Source organism: Diceros bicornis, chromosome 16, assembly GCF_020826845.1.
Source record: "Diceros bicornis minor isolate mBicDic1 chromosome 16, mDicBic1.mat.cur, whole genome shotgun sequence".
Taxonomy (NCBI): domain Eukaryota; kingdom Metazoa; phylum Chordata; class Mammalia; order Perissodactyla; family Rhinocerotidae; genus Diceros; species Diceros bicornis.
In genome coordinates, this window is record NC_080755.1 from 54485311 (window position 1) to 54501134 (window position 15824).

At 39.9% G+C, this 15824-nt stretch overlaps 1 protein-coding gene across 1 annotated transcript; it reads left to right on the forward strand.

Annotated features, from left to right (window-relative positions):
• The first annotated feature begins 1397 nt into the window (after positions 1-1397).
• SERPINB2 (serpin family B member 2) lies at positions 1398-12648 on the forward strand. Its single transcript, XM_058556610.1, has 7 exons — positions 1398-1570; positions 4902-5021; positions 6402-6530; positions 7036-7153; positions 10491-10633; positions 11229-11393; positions 11694-12648. The coding sequence occupies exons 1-7, from the start codon at positions 1403-1405 to the stop codon at positions 12096-12098; spliced, it is 1248 nt and encodes a 415-aa protein (XP_058412593.1). The 5' UTR covers positions 1398-1402; the 3' UTR covers positions 12099-12648.
• The last annotated feature ends 3176 nt before the right edge of the window (positions 12649-15824 follow it).

Sequence of the window (15824 nt, forward strand, 5' to 3'; positions counted from 1 at the left end):
AAATTGCAATCATTTTCTTAAAAAGAAATGCTCGTGAACCAAGTGTTCACCCAAGACCTCCATGCATTAGGGAGGGAAGTGACTGCTAGCCCTTGTTGGGAGCTAAGACAACACTGCAGGAAATGCTTCATGCTGGGACTTCCTCTGCCCCTTCCTAGCTGTGGGAAGCCACTGTCACAAGAAAGTTTCCTATGGGATGATAAGTGTCAGCATCGTTTGGTGTATTTATATATTTTGATAATTATAGGGTGTGTTTTAAGCCACTATGAAAGCATGACATACAGTCAGAAAGATGTTAATTGGCCAGTACCAACAGTTACCTACACACCTCGGGTGTGTCCAAGAATTTGGCCCCATGCAGAGTTTTAGGTCATAGAAGGCGTGTCTGCCATTTATCTTCAGATGGTTGATAGGGTGTGTGTGTGTGTTTTTCAAATACCCAGGATGATCCCTGCAGTGCTGCCTGGAATTGACTTCCCTGCTGAGGGGTGGCAGGAGAAGAGGGGGCCGTTCCAGCACTCCCAGCACTGAACTCCTCAACACAGGAAGCTCTTTTGTAGCAAGGCTGTGTATGTGTGTGTGTTTAGGGGGGAAATAGGAGGTAGGACTGGGTGAAAATACCAACCCTCAAACTATGAATCTAAGCCACTTCTAGAAGCAAGGAATTTAAAAGATTGACCATATCAACTGGGGCCAACAAGAATATGTGTGCATGTGGCATACGTTTGAATATGTGTGTATTTGCCTTTGTGTGTGGTGTGAATTTGTGGGTATAGCATAGAGATTGAGAGCGTGACCCTGGAGGCCACTCAACTGGCTTCCAACCTAGTCCTACCCCTGATAGTCGAGTGGCACTGGACACATTTCTGATTCTCTCTGTGCAACAGTTTCTTCCTTTGTAAAACAGGAATAGTAGTGCCCTCCTCATGGGGTTTTGGTAAGGATTAAATGGTTAGTACAGGTAAAACGTTTAGAACAGTATCTATAGTACAGTAAGAATTCAATAAGTGGTATTTATTGTTTTTGCTGTTATTATCATTATTATTATATGGAGTGTCACTACTCACATATAACTGTTCATGATATCTCAGGATCAGCTACACAATTTGCAGGATCCAGTGCAGAAGGAAAATGCAGAGCCCCATGTTTAAAATTATTGAGAATTTCAAGATGGTGACAGCAGAGCATTGCACCAAGCATGGGGCCCTTTATGGCTGCACAGGTCATGTGACCATGATGCTGTCTCTGCTCTACTTCATGCTGTTCCATGAAGGAAGAACAGAGAGACAATCCTTGCCCTATGCATAGTATAGCCTGTACTACTCTGTTGATGTCACCCAAAATGTTGAGTCATCTTTTAGAGCTGTTTTCTTCTTCCTCACCTTCCTTCCAGGTTGAAACAATGGAAGACCTTTATGTGGCAAACACAATATTTGCCCTCAATTTCTTCAAGTATCTGGCAAATACAAATGCCACCCAGAATCTCTTCTTCTCTCCATGGAGCATCTCCTCCACCATGGCCATGATCTACCTGGGTGCCAGGGGCAACACTGCAAACCAGATGGCTAAGGTAAGTTTCTGTTAAAGCTCCAAATTAGGACTGAATGACTCCTGAACTGAATTGTAGAATTGCTCTGACTTTATGCTTGAGCTATCTTGACTATAAATATCTTGACTACAAGGTCAGCACTCAACACATGTCATTACAACACAAGCTCCTCAGATTCAAACTTACAAAACAGCCAAACCACAAAAACCCTCAACCGTAGATAGCTGAAGGCACATTGGAGTTTGTTATCCTGTGAGGCTGGAAATAGTTAATAGTGACACCACCTTACATTTTAATAGTATAATGTTTATACTTTTCAAAGTATTTTGCATGCTTTGTCTCTTTCTGTTTTAAGACAAGTGTCATTTCATGGATGGGGAAACTGGCAGTGTGAATGAAGTGCCTTTCCCAGGGTCTCCCAAGGTTGCCTCACTCCTAGCTCAAGCTCCTTCCATTGCTCTGCCACTGTGGCATGTTTGTTCCCCATTCATGTAAAGAATTCCTACTAGTGGTTTTAAAAGAGTGTCTTAGGAAGATAAATATGTCTCAGAGCTGTGGTCACCATACTCTTGGAGATGCACAGAGAACAATGTGACATCAGAGGTCCTCCGCCATCTTATCAACCCCACGAGATCATGTCAACAAAATGGGGCCTGGCACGACGGCCGGTCTTCAAACGATGGACAGTGCGTGGAGCAGCGTTGTGAGGTATTTCTGACAAGGCCACTGGCTTCCTTCCTTGCTAAATGGACACCAGCTCAGTCAGAGGACCCTTTCACTGAGTCTGGGGCCTTGAAAATACATCGAACTACTTAACTGTGCATTGCAATATTCCTGTGGGATGAATTCAGCACATTTAAAACTCACGTGATCCGGTTATTGCCTAGGTCCGTGAGCCAGCCGAGGTCATCATATGCTGTAATTAAAATTCTTTCATATTCACATATACACAAGCATTCAAATCGAATGCTTTAAGTACAGGTTCTGGCTTCTCACAAGCGCGTATTGTGCTTTCAGTCACGCCAAAATGCCGCCAGCTGCTCTTGGTTTCCCAGAAGAATTGTACCTGAGTGTGTATAGACATATCCTGCAGGTACACGGTGACCCATTTAAGACAGACCTTGTTTGAAGTGGCGCACAGAGAGTGTTGGCCAGTCTCCCTGCGGGAGAAGAAAGGGTGGCTGCATCACCTTCTGTGTTGGTGGCAGTTTAAACATCAAGACTTAGAACAAAACTCAGTTGCTCAACTCTCTAATACCAGCAACGTTTTGCAACACTCCTTCCCCTTTATTTTCTTTGCCTTGAAGAAAAGACAGTGAACTGCACTGAACACTTTAGGAAACATCAGGGTCTTAATTTTTTTAATGGAAAGGAATCAGAAGCAATACATTTGGAGGGCAAATGCTACAGGAAGTACTCTAGGCTGTTAAAATCAAAAAACTGATTTTGATATCAAAGGAAAACTTATTGGTCAGTAAGCTGTACAGCTTTTCTCCATCTGAAAAGTGCTCTAGGCATGTGGAACTATGCAAAGACTTTACATAGTTTTCTTGTAACTCTGCTGCATGTACAGATTTTAAAATCCAAAAGCAAATTGTAGTTAATTCCCTACTAAAAAGAAAGAGGAGAAGCTCTTTGGCTTGGAGGAAGAAGCACAGACTTTGGGGACAGACCTGTGTTTGAGTGGTGGCTCTGCCACTTGCTAGGTGTGTGAGTGACGGCATTTAAACTCTCTGAGCCTTAGTTTTGTCCTCTATAAAATGAGTATGAAAATGCATAACCTACAAGATGGTTGTGAAGATTAGAGATAATATGTCAAGCACCTCATAGCAGAAGTTGTTATAATAGCTCATGCTTGTTAGTGCCTGAGCCAGGCGCCTTTCTAAGAATGGTTTATGAATTCACTCACATACTATAAAATCCTATGAGGTAGGCGCTATGATTCCCATACTCATTTTACAGATGAGGAAGCTAGGGCAAGAAGAGGCCCCACAGTTGGGAATTGGTGTAGCTGGTAAAGGTGGTATGGCTGTAGTGGAAAGAAAGGGATAAAGGAAGGGATCAACTCCTGCAGAGCACAGGTCTATGAGATTAGCGCTCCATCAAGGACTGTTTCCCCAGCTCTTTCGTTCAGGATAAGGCATGGACCTGCCCAGACTAACCTCCTTTCTGGGCAGTGTGCCTGCCTTGTGATTTTTCCGTGGCCTCTTCAAGGCCCAGGGTCACCTCACACTCCCACTCCTACACGGACTTTTGCAGTGATTCCGGAAAGCTTTAGTGCTGTCCTGGAGACCCCTGATTGAAGGGTCAATTTCCTTAGAAGGGAGGAAAACCAGGGAAGCTGTTACAGGAAATATTGTTTTCTTATGTGGGCCCAGAGTAGGACTGCTTCTTTTCAGAGAGTGGTAGGTAGGACTTATAACCTATGATCTGAGGAGCAGAGAAAGATCCCACAAACCCTGACACCTCTCCATCCAGCCCAGTAGTTCACCACCTGCTGGACAAGCCTGCCTTTCCTAATGATAGCAGAGCCCATACCATCAATCTGTTTATCAGATAAGCTCCTCCTCATGGTGGGCCCCATGAGGATGTGCCTCAGGACCAATGGGATCCCAAGGATGCTGGAGATGGGAGGGAAACCTGGGTGGCAGGGCCAGCCTAGGGGTAATGAGGCTGGCTGGGCCAGGCTAGCAAGGTTACAGTGCTGGGAGAGGGGATCTGAGACAGCTTTTTAGGGGCCAATCTTCACCTGCCAGCTTCACTGTGTTATCTGGATCTGCTACTTACGCTGTAAACAGATTTATATTCTCATCTGACCCCTGTCATCTGTCCTCCCATATGGGTATTAGTTTTTCTCTGTGTGTAAATATGGTTTGTGTAAATATTTTAGGTGATTCCTGTTAATATTGGGTGGCCTGTTTTTATGCCTAAACTAACTTTGGCTTGGAGTTTTTGACAGATTCAAGTGTATAATATATAAGAATACCGAATAGAGCAACAGATACAAGGTCCTGAGTTAACTGTATTGCTTTCTTCAAAATCCTGGCATTTTTTTTCAAGGCAATTTATGGGTTGGTTGATAATTTAGGGAAAAGGTTATAAATCATCTCATAACAAATTGTTGTCCAAATGGCCAGTATATGGATTAATATAAAGTACCTCATTTTGTTTCTTCTAAGAGAAATTTTGGTTGGCTGATAGTTATTACATATAAGGAAGGCCTGTGCTTTTTCCCCATATGCAAGGGCAGGGAACTAGATGGAAGACCACTAAGAGGTACCTGAAGCCATTGGTTTATAACTTAAGTAATTTAGCAGGAAAATGTACCCTTTCTCTCTAATTCTGATTATAGGTGCTTCAGTTTAACAAAGTTGGAGTCCGTGAAGTCCCCCCAGTGACCCCAGAGAAATTCACCAGCTATGAAATCATGCAGCAGATCCGGAAGGGCACTTATCCTGAGGCTATTTTGCGGGTATCTGACTCATTCATTCATGTTTCTTTTGTATTTTATTTCTGGAATCTTCTTGTCTTAAAAATCACAACGTTAGACAGGGAAGGAACCTAGTACAAATTCCTCCATTCACAGAAAGAAAACTGAGACTCGGAGTCCTTAAGTAAATATCCTATGGTCACACAAGTAAGTAAGGGCTGAGCCAGGGTAGAATCCAGACTTTGTGACTGGTTTCCAGGCAAAGACTGTTTCTAAATTCTATAACATCCCTCGGCCAATAGTGGGTATGTGTGATTTATTCCAAAACCATGGTAGAGACTCCTAGAATACAAATGCTTAGATGCAGATTTCCAGAGTGGAGAGGGTAAGAAGTGACAAATAATTGAGGAATGAGGAAGGCCAGACCTGATGACTTCGTAAGGGGCCACTGACCCTCAGATATCCCTCTCTTACCTTTCTATTGATCTATTTATCTATCATCTCTCTCTCTTACTCTCTCTCTATCATCTATCTATCGTCTATTTATCTATCTGTCTATCTATCCATCTATCTATCTATATATCTCATCATCTATCTATCTCAGGTAGTAACATCTTTTCTCAATACTCCATTTCCTTAAACACCAACTATCCATCTAAATTATAGGAACTGGGTGTCGATGTGCTCTTATTGGTAAACAACCTCTATAATCACATTCCTGAGTTAGGTTATGGGAAGATATCTCCCATAGGTTCCTTCTTGGGAACTCTGATGCTCCATCTGCCCGTTGCCCCAGGAATTATGGGCTAGAGGAGGTGGAGAGGGCCCCTTCGGTATGGAGATTCAGCCAGGTCTAAACGGACACCTGGCAGTCCATCTGCAGGGCTCTCTCCTCTGCTTCACCGAGCCGCCGCTGTGACTAAGCCCTGTGTCTGTCATCATGTTTACAAACCTCAGGCTGGGGATTGGAATTCCCCTCCACTTTCGTAGCTTTCTAAAACCCAGATTTTCCACCGCACACGCTACCCGTTAATTATAAAATGGATACTTTTAGAAGTTATACGAACTTTGTTTAGAACATTTTTAAGGTAATATTTTAATATAAAAAAATTCCTTAGAGACCTTGAAATTTAGGAAACTGTAAAAGGAGCCTAAATTTTTTCTAGGATGTTGGTTAATTCATGGTTAAATCCAATCCATAGGCACAGCAAAATTCGAAACAAGTAAAACATTATCTTATCAGTTTTAATGCACCACATCCATATCAAGAGCATTTCCTCAGAAATTTCTCTAAAGTGCCAGAAAACAGTGTACATTAATACAGCATTCTATTGTTGTATTGAAAAAAAATACCATTGCTTACGAAATGTCTTGCTTAGTAGTTCTGTGTTATTTAAAGAGAATCCCTCCTTTCTGTTTAAGGCGCAAGTTGGAGATACGATACATTCGTCCTTCTGTTCTCTCATCTCTGCAATCAACACATCCACAGGGGAGTATTTATTGGAAAGTGCCAGTAAGCTGTTCGGAGAGAAGACTGCGAAATTCAAGGAAGTAAGTGAAACCTGTAATTGAAATGACAGGGCCCCAAACCTGCAATGAGGTCACTTCCATAGCTGTTCTCTATGATTCATATAGAGAGAGTCAGAATTCCACACAGGCTCCCTAAGGCTTCTTAAGTTATCCCACTTGCTCCCTCTGTCAGTGCTTCCTCTCCCTGCTGCAAAAGTCCCACTTGCAGAGTAGTAAATCCTTAGAAGCAACACAGCTGATGTCCAGTGCCACTATCCCCCCAGCCCAACCTCTGCCCTCAGATTCAGTGTCTATAATGCAAAGAATGCAGGAGGGCAAATAGAGTTGGGGATGAGTGTGGAGTAAAGGGGTCAACAGAGCACTTAGAATCTGCATTTCGTCTTTCAGCCCACCCATAGACAATCTCCATTCCTATCCCTACCTCAGGCCCCCCAGTCTTGATAGAAAGCCTGTAATTCACAATTACACCAAGGCTTGTTTAGTTCATGTAGTCTATGTAATCTTTGCCATTTTTCTTGCTTTAAAGGAATACATGCGACTATCTAAGAAATATTACTCTACAGAACCCCAGTCAGTCGACTTCCTAGAACATGCAGAAGAAGCCAGAGAAAAGATTAATTCCTGGGTCAAGACTCAAACCAAAGGTAAAACTAAGGAAATATTTTCTGTTCTTTCCACTTAGAAAACTCTGATCTATTTTTTAAAACCATCCTTGAACTTAGCCCTTACTCCCTTAGATTTCATTCAACCTTAGTTATTTTGGTTAATGTAATCTTATTCTTATTTAGCTGAGTTGTGTTTTAAATGAGAAAAAATGACCCTCAACTGAGTAATTGATGTGAGACTACTGGCAATGGAAGAGGGAGAGGTCGTAAAATTATTTTAACTCTTTTTCTCTTTCACCATTCAGAGTCAATCTGCTGTCAAGTTCCTTTGGTCCCTGCTTCATTTCTCCTTGGTGTCTAAGCTATGTCTACCATCGTAACTCCTGTCCTTAATTCTTTCTTAGGCTCTTGTCCCCCTTTGTATTTCTTACAAGGACTCAAACTTAATTTAATCACTTATTCATTGTTATTGAACTGAGTCCTTCAGTCAACAGCAATTTATCCACAACATATTACATGCCAGACACTGTACGTGGAGAGGAGGATAAAAACGGTAAACAAAATAGAATCCAGACCCTGCCATCAAGAAACTTACGGTCTAGGGAGGCATTCAATCCCATTGGCAATTGCTATGAATGGTGATAAGTGCTTTTATGGGGAAGCATAGGGCACTGCCTGGGAGCATATAGGAAAGGCATCTGATTCCACTGTACTGATGAGAGGAGGTTTCCGAGAATAAGAAACGTTTAAATTGTGATTAGGAGGATGGGCTGCAGGCAAAGGGCATGGTTTCTGGGGAGAGAGGGTCCAGCAGAGTGCACACATGTGGAACGATCCAGAGGTGAGAGACCTTGGCCTTCTGGGGAAATGAGTGGAGTTGATTTGACTGGAGCATAGAGTGCTGAGGGGAGGAGATGAAGCTAAAGAGGTGAAGTAACACACTTATCATGCTATTCCCCTACTAAAACAACTTCAGGGGCTTCCTACTGTCCTCAGCAGAAGATCTTACTCTTTACCTTGACTTTTGCGTTCTCAGTAATCTAACAGACTGTACTTGACTGCTGCTGGCTCCTGAGCTCTCGAAAACACAGCATGCTCCTTGCGACCTCCATACTTTCTTTTAATGTATTCCTCAAATTCAGAATTTAAGTGTCAACCAGAGTCCTAGTCTTTCTTAGAGGTATCTCTCAGCCATGTCCTCATCTCCTCTCTTTTTGACTCCTCTAGTACTTTGTTAGCTTCATGATTTATATTAATGTTTGCCGTATACAGCCTTGAACTGTTATTGAACTGATTTTATTTTGTTTGCTTTGCCATCCCACCTAGACTGTAATTATTTGAGGGTGGGGTGAGTATGTCATGCTTCTCCTGTGTCCCCACAAAAATTATCAGTCTTCTACTGATAGTGAAAATCCTTCATTCTCCCAAATTTCCATGTATAAATACAGGTCTTAAATAAATAATTGTTGAATAGTCACATACAGATGGGTTTCTAAGAGGAAAAAAATAGAGATTATTATGGATGCAGAATTGTTTTGGCATTTCACAGATTTATAAGCTGTTAGGATTGGAAAGGTCTTTGGAGACGATTTATCCAAATTACTACTTTATGGTTGTGGACTCCAAGCCTCTGAGGGGTTAACTGACTCATCCAAGAACCTAATACCAGTTAGTGGTGAAGCTGGGGTTCTCTCTTCTTTTGACCCTTCATCTAACTCCGAATTCTTCATTTGGATGTTGAAAGAGTTTGAGAACAACGCAAAAAATGGATCTTCATTTAACTCCCATGTTTAAAACATTGTTTCAAGCAATAGTTTGGTGTCTTGGTTTCTTAGCTCCAGTAATGGGAAAAAGCACATAAACTAAGTTTTATAGAATTTAAAAAATATTTTTGTTTCTCTGAAAAGAGTTAATCTGCTTTAGCTCTTAATTTTCATTATGAATTTTTAAATTATTGTCCTAAAATACTGACAGACCGCTGACATGGCGGGAGCAGAGAAAGAGAAGATTCCTGGAAGAGAAAGTAAAAACAGAGTGCAAAATTAGGGACACGTGACAGTTTTGCTTTTTTGAGAACAGCATAAATTGTTTTTCTCTTTAAGCATTGTGTTGAATGGCTGTAAATCCATCATTTGTATTACCAAAATGCCAAGACGTCATTTGGGCTGATTGTTTTACCAAATTTTATAATTTGAGAGAATTTTCTGTTTTATTTGTTATGATCAAAGACTAGTTTTGTCACGTGCATCACAAAGTTAAAAAAAAAAACATTAGCAGATTTCCATGGTAACCATGAATTTTAATTGCCTGGGGATGTATTGAATAGAGATAGTGAAGGTATGTATTGAAGCTGGTCAGACTACAGTGACCTTTTTATTAGAATACTATATCTGTCTGTGGGATTGGAAGGTGCTGGACTGTGGAGACAGAATCCTGACTAACTAACCAGCATTGCGACCTTGGGAAGATTGCTAACCTCTCTCACCATGGTGCTCTTTTGTGTAAAATGACACTAATGATATTCACCTAATAAAGTAGTGATGAAGTTTAAATAAAATAATGTACTTAGTGGTTGAAATATTGCAGAGCAGGCATTCTCTATAAACGGGCTGCTTGTTAAACCAAGTTTTTTTTTTAAAAAATACTATCACACTCAGATGTTATCATTTCTGAGAACCTTCTCTGGCTCACTCATTTACTTCTTTCTCTGTATTGCCATAGCACTTTGCATTATTTAGCTCTATTGCAGAACTTATCACACATTGTTTCACAACTGATTTTGGATGTCTCTTCCAATATTCTCAGCCCCACCAGGACAATTCTTGCCTTCTCACCTCTTGTATCTGCACTACTCCTTGGTAGTGCAGTCTAGGTCTGCACTAGTGTAAGTCTAGGTCTAGCACAACTTCCAAAAAAATGTTTGTGAATGAATCAATGGGTCAGGCCCATAGACTGTCTAGACCAGATCTAGAAGGAGCACTAAGTGACATACTGTGGAAAGGCACTGTTATCTTCCCTAAGAGACTCTCTTTCACTCACGTCTGAATTAAATAACTTCATACAACTGTAAAACTTTGAGAAAACAATATAAAATGAAGTGAAAATGTCCTTTCCAAGTTTGATAGTCATTCTAAATTTCAAATGCGTTACTTATTCATTTTCTCTTGGATTTTGCAAATCTCCTGAGAAATCTGGCCTGAGATTTACTTATGCTCTAAATAAATCGAGAGAAAAATTTGAGTTTGAAGATCAACATCTCTGCAGAGTTTGACAAATGTGGGTGCTGAGGTTGATGGTGACTCAAAAGAGTCAAGAAATCATAATAACTTCATAGTTCTTGATCATGAAACCTAAACATATGTCATATGTTCCATAGGCAAAATCCCAAACCTGTTACCAGAAGGTTCCGTAGATGGGGACACCAGGATGGTCCTGGTGAATGCTGTCTACTTCAAAGGAAAGTGGAAGACTCCATTTGAGAAGAAATTAAACGAGCTTTATCCTTTCCGTGTGAACTCGGTATGAGATAAGATGAATTTTCCTGACATATGTTTCAGGGCCTTAGACAAGAAAGAGAAAGAAAAATTAGAGACCACTCATGATGATCATACGTGACTTGCTAGTTACGTTATGCACATTGGACAATTTATTGACTTTTCAAGCTACTGAATATCATTCAGTAATATTTTGAGAGGCCATATGAGTAGTGGTGAAAGACATGGGCTTTATAATTCACAATCCTGGACACAAATGTAAGCTCTACCACTTATCCTGGACTTTACTTATGTTCCATGCATTCCATTTTTTGATCTGTAAAACTGGGATAATAATAGTACCCAACTCAAAGTGTTGTTGTAAAGTTCTTGGCCCATAGTAGGTACTGAACAAATGTTTTAGTTTTATTATTATTGTCCATCTTATTAATAATGAATGTAATCTTGAAAAAGCTAATAAGATCAGAGCCATTGTAAGGGTGTACAAATAATTTATTTTGTTGACTTTTAAAAACATATTTCTTCAACACTAAAGCAGGACCCATTTTATTTTACGTCTAATTGTAAATCTCTTGACATCTTAGTATCAACTTTCATAGTTTACTTTTTAATTATTTTAGATTCGGCATACACCTGTACAGATGATGTACTTGCGTGAACAGCTGAACATTGGATACATAGGCGACTTAAAGGCTCAGATTCTAGAACTTCCATATGCTGGAGATGTCAGTATGTTCCTGTTGCTTCCAGATGAGATTGCTGATATGTCTACTGGCTTGGAGTTGGTAAGCCATTCCAACTTCAATTGTTTTAGATTTCTGGGCTAACCTTACCTATCATGATGAATGTGTCTAAACCTTAGGAAATGATGTGCAAAGATCAAAAAATATGTGAGTTGATAGTAAACGTGGCTTGTCTCAAACACACATGCCACCTTCTTGCAAAAATTTTACCAATCTAGTTAATTTTTATATCACCCACAATATAGTAAAGTCACTGATTTTTAACATAGATTTAGAAGTTGTTTTCCTTCTCTTCTCAGCGCTCACTAGTTTTGTTTTGTTTTTTTATTTTCGGATTTGTAGCTGGAAGGTGAAATAACCTATGACAAACTCAACAAGTGGACCAGCAAAGACACAATGGCTGAAGATGATGTGGAGGTGTATGTCCCCCAGTTCAAATTAGAAGAACGTTATGAACTCAAATCCATTCTGAGAAGCATGGGCATGGATGATGCCTTCAACAAGGGCCAGGCCAATTTCTCAGGAATGTCAGAAAGAAATGACCTGTTTCTGTCTGAAGTGTTCCACCAAGCCACTGTGGATGTTAACCAGGAAGGCACTGAGGCAGCTGCTGGCACTGGGGCCATTATGTCAGGGAGAACTGGCCATGGAGGCCCACAGTTTGTGGCAGATCATCCTTTCCTCTTCTTTATCATGCACAAAATAACCAAGAACATCCTCTTTTTTGGCAGATTTGCCTCACCCTAAAATTGAAAGATTCTGTTTCTGCACGGGATTTTGTACTATGAGCTATAAGCCTCAGAATTGCTATAGTGCCCAAAATTTAGAGACTTTTTATATATATATTTTTGTTTTTCTGAACATCTATTACACCTTAAATATAAATACAGAAATAACTAGACAACTGTCAATCATAACATTAACAACCCTATTCATCATTTGATTTCCTAAAACGGGATTATGTCCCATTTAGTTTTTCCTTACTCTTAGTTTATTTTATAGCAATAACTTTTGCTGTATTATTTATTATTTTGTATAATTTTTTTATTATTGTTCACTATTTAATGTAACTGGTATCATTACAGAAGCAGATGATCAGTTATTTTTCTTTCTGAGGAAATGCATTTATTTGTTCTTTTAATGAAGGATGAAGTCCTTCCATGTCCTTTTATAATAAAAACCTAGAAGAAACTGTTGAACAACAGGCAAATATATACGTGTACTTCTAGCATTATGTATCACATAAATGTGTCTATAACTTATGTAAAATTGCAAAAATATAATAAATAAACATGTTTCCATGCAGCCATTTGTTTGTTGTCATTCCATTAGGTCTTCGGCTCATAAGACCCTGTTAGATCTTGATTCTCAAGAATCAGGTATCATGGCTCATTTGTGGGAACTAAGAAAAAATAGACAGAATGAAGGAACCAAGGGGATAACCAACCCTCTTGCAAGGAGCCCCAATGTTGGGGATGGGATGGGGTCATGTGAAAAATGGTTTAGATCCGCCTTCTCACAGCAGCAAAGGGCATAGCAATTCGGAAGACTGGTTTGGGTCAGAGTCCTTTGGGGACACCGGTGTTTAAACCTCAAGAACATCAGGAATAAACATCAAGTCCAGAGGTCCAAATATAGAATCAAGGTCACAGCCACTGAACTGAGAGTTCAGAGGAGTGGAGATGGGCTGGGTGCAAGAGCAGGAGGGGAAATATAAGACGGCTTCTTTTAAGGGTATTTGCTTCAAATAGCACTGAATACTTTTGAGTGGATCAGAGGCAGAGCAGAACATAATTTAAGTCCTGAGAACTACGGCAGATCTGCGGTTTGGGGAGTCTGAACTGGCTACAGAGTCCAGCTGCAGAAGCATGGCTGGATCCTGGAAATGTCTCCCAGGCAACACCCTTCCCTATGATGGAAGGCAGGGATGAATGACCCTCTGGAGCATGGTGGCTAAGGAGGTAGCTTCAGGACATCCAAATCCCAGTTCTAACACTTCTGAGTCTAACCACGGGGGAGGAATGGTGCTTCTTCGTGCTTCAGTTTTCTTTCAGTGTAAGCTAGAGAAAATGCTTTCCTCATAAGGTTGCTGTGAAGATTAAATGAATTCATACATAACAAGCAATCGAAAGAATGCTTAGCATATACAGTATTTAATAAATAATAGTGATTATGGTTATCTTTCTCAGCATAAAACTGTCTCACTGTCAGCTGATCAAACGTGGAATCTCAGACAATTGAGTTAGTTTTTTAAGGTTTGAATTGTGTTTTTTTCCTTTCAATCAGACCTTCTTAAAAATTAGGGGTTCTTGCTTCTTGCATTCTTCTCCTTACTCTTAGATTCATTTTTCTATGTAGTTCAATAATTCATTCAGCAAGTCGACAAGTAGTAGTTTGCTGAATCATTGTGAGTCTTAAGATATCCATATTTTGCTCTCGTTATTGAGTTAGAATATGAGCGTAGAATTCTAGGTTCAAAGCACTCTTTAGAACTTTGAGGATATAATTTTATTATCTTCTGGCACCAAAGTTGCTGATGGAAAAGTAGATATCAGGATAATTCTTGCTTCTTGTAGTTTTAATAATTTTCTTTTTGTTCTTGATGATGTTAGTGATATTTCATTGCATTGAGTATTTTTTAATTGTTTTTTTAAAATTTATCTTGTTCATCAGCAGATTTTTTTCCATCGGGAAACTTGTATTTTGCTTCATTTCTGGGAAAGTCTCAGTCATTGCTATGGACTGAATGTTCGTGTCTCCCTAATATATACGTTGCAACTGTAATTCCCAGTGTGACGGTATTTGGAAGTGGGGCCTTTGGGAGGTAATTAGGGTTAGATTAGATCATGAAGGTGGAATCCCCATAATGCAATTAGTGCCCTTATAAGGAGATGAAGGGACCAGAGCTTCCTCTCTCCACCACGTATGGACACAGAGAGTAGGCAGCGTTCTGAACCAAGAAGAGAGCCATCACCAAGAATCCAACTATGCTGGCACCCTGATCTCATTCTTCCAGCCTCCAGAACTGTGAAAAATAAATGTTTGTTGTTTAAGCCACCCAAACTATGGTACTTTGTTATAGCAACCCAAACTGAATAAGACAGCCATGCTATTATCCACTCAGTTGTCTCTGCCCCACTCTAATTACTTTCTTCCAGATTCCTATGAGAATAATATTGATGTACCTGGAATTCTTCTCTCTGTTTCAAAAAATTTTTGAATACGTAATAAATCTATGCAGTCTAAACATTAAATATCATAAAAAGACTAGAACAAAAATTCTCCCTCCCATCCTGCTTCCCCATTCATTTAGTTCCTATCCCTCCATCCCCACTAGTAACATCTGTACATATTACTACATATACATAGGGCAGGCCATAAATAACAACAAACAAAATAATGCTAATAATATTATATTGTTAACCTAAGATACTATTACCTCGTTCTCTCCCTCACCACAGTCATCAAAATTATGGACAATCATGATTTTATCGATGTAGGTTATATACCCATATGTAAGGATTTTAATCAAGAGGTAAGTGGGAAAGAAATCTGAAGAAGGTTTGGGGGATAAAATGAATAAAACTTAGTCTGTGACTTTAAAGAAGAAGAAACAATTTCTTAGCTGGTTCAGCAGAATCTACATTGATGCATTTAATGCGACATAAATAACTAGAGCAAATGATGGGGCACAAACCACGCTCTGGTGAACCTCTGTCACTCAAGATGAGCAGTCCCTCTATCTGGAGCCTCCATAGGATACTTTCAGCTAATAATAGTCTGGAGACATCCACGGATAATAATATCTGCTCAGCACATGTCAGGCAGGCATCATAGGATTTCCCACCACAAGTCACACTTTCTAGTGAAATCCAGAGAAACAGTCTGCTCTAGGTTCCACATCAACATTCAAATATTAAACTCTGAGCCAGCTTACCAGAAGATATGTGTGACTCTATGAAGAGAAAAATGGAAACTGCATGAAGAAAAACATACCAAATATGTTATAAACAAAGAGGTTTCTCTCTTCTCTTATTGCCTTCTGGATTGTTTCTCCATTCCCATCCCTCTCTTCGTTCCCTCCTCCGTTCCTCCAAGCACATACATGCTGTGATAGAAAACAAAACTATAACCTTTTGTTTTCGTTTCTAATAAATATGGAAGAGTGAGGGAACATTCACAGGGAGAAATAAAAGAGAACCACAAAATGATGAATCAACATCTGACTCAGTGACTGTGTCTAAAACATTGATCCAGACCCCTTCTCCCTGGGGTGGGGACAGTGGACACCTCACTCATTGGAGTTATGCTTGGTGTAGACTTCAAATGAGAAGGGTAACCTTAACAGTTTAATAGTTAATGCTTCACCAACAATATTTTCCATTTCATTGCCCACCAGTATTCCACTAATTTTAAGCTTTCTATTTTTGTCTTTTTAAGAAAAGATCTATTGGGAAAAGCACTCTAATTGCT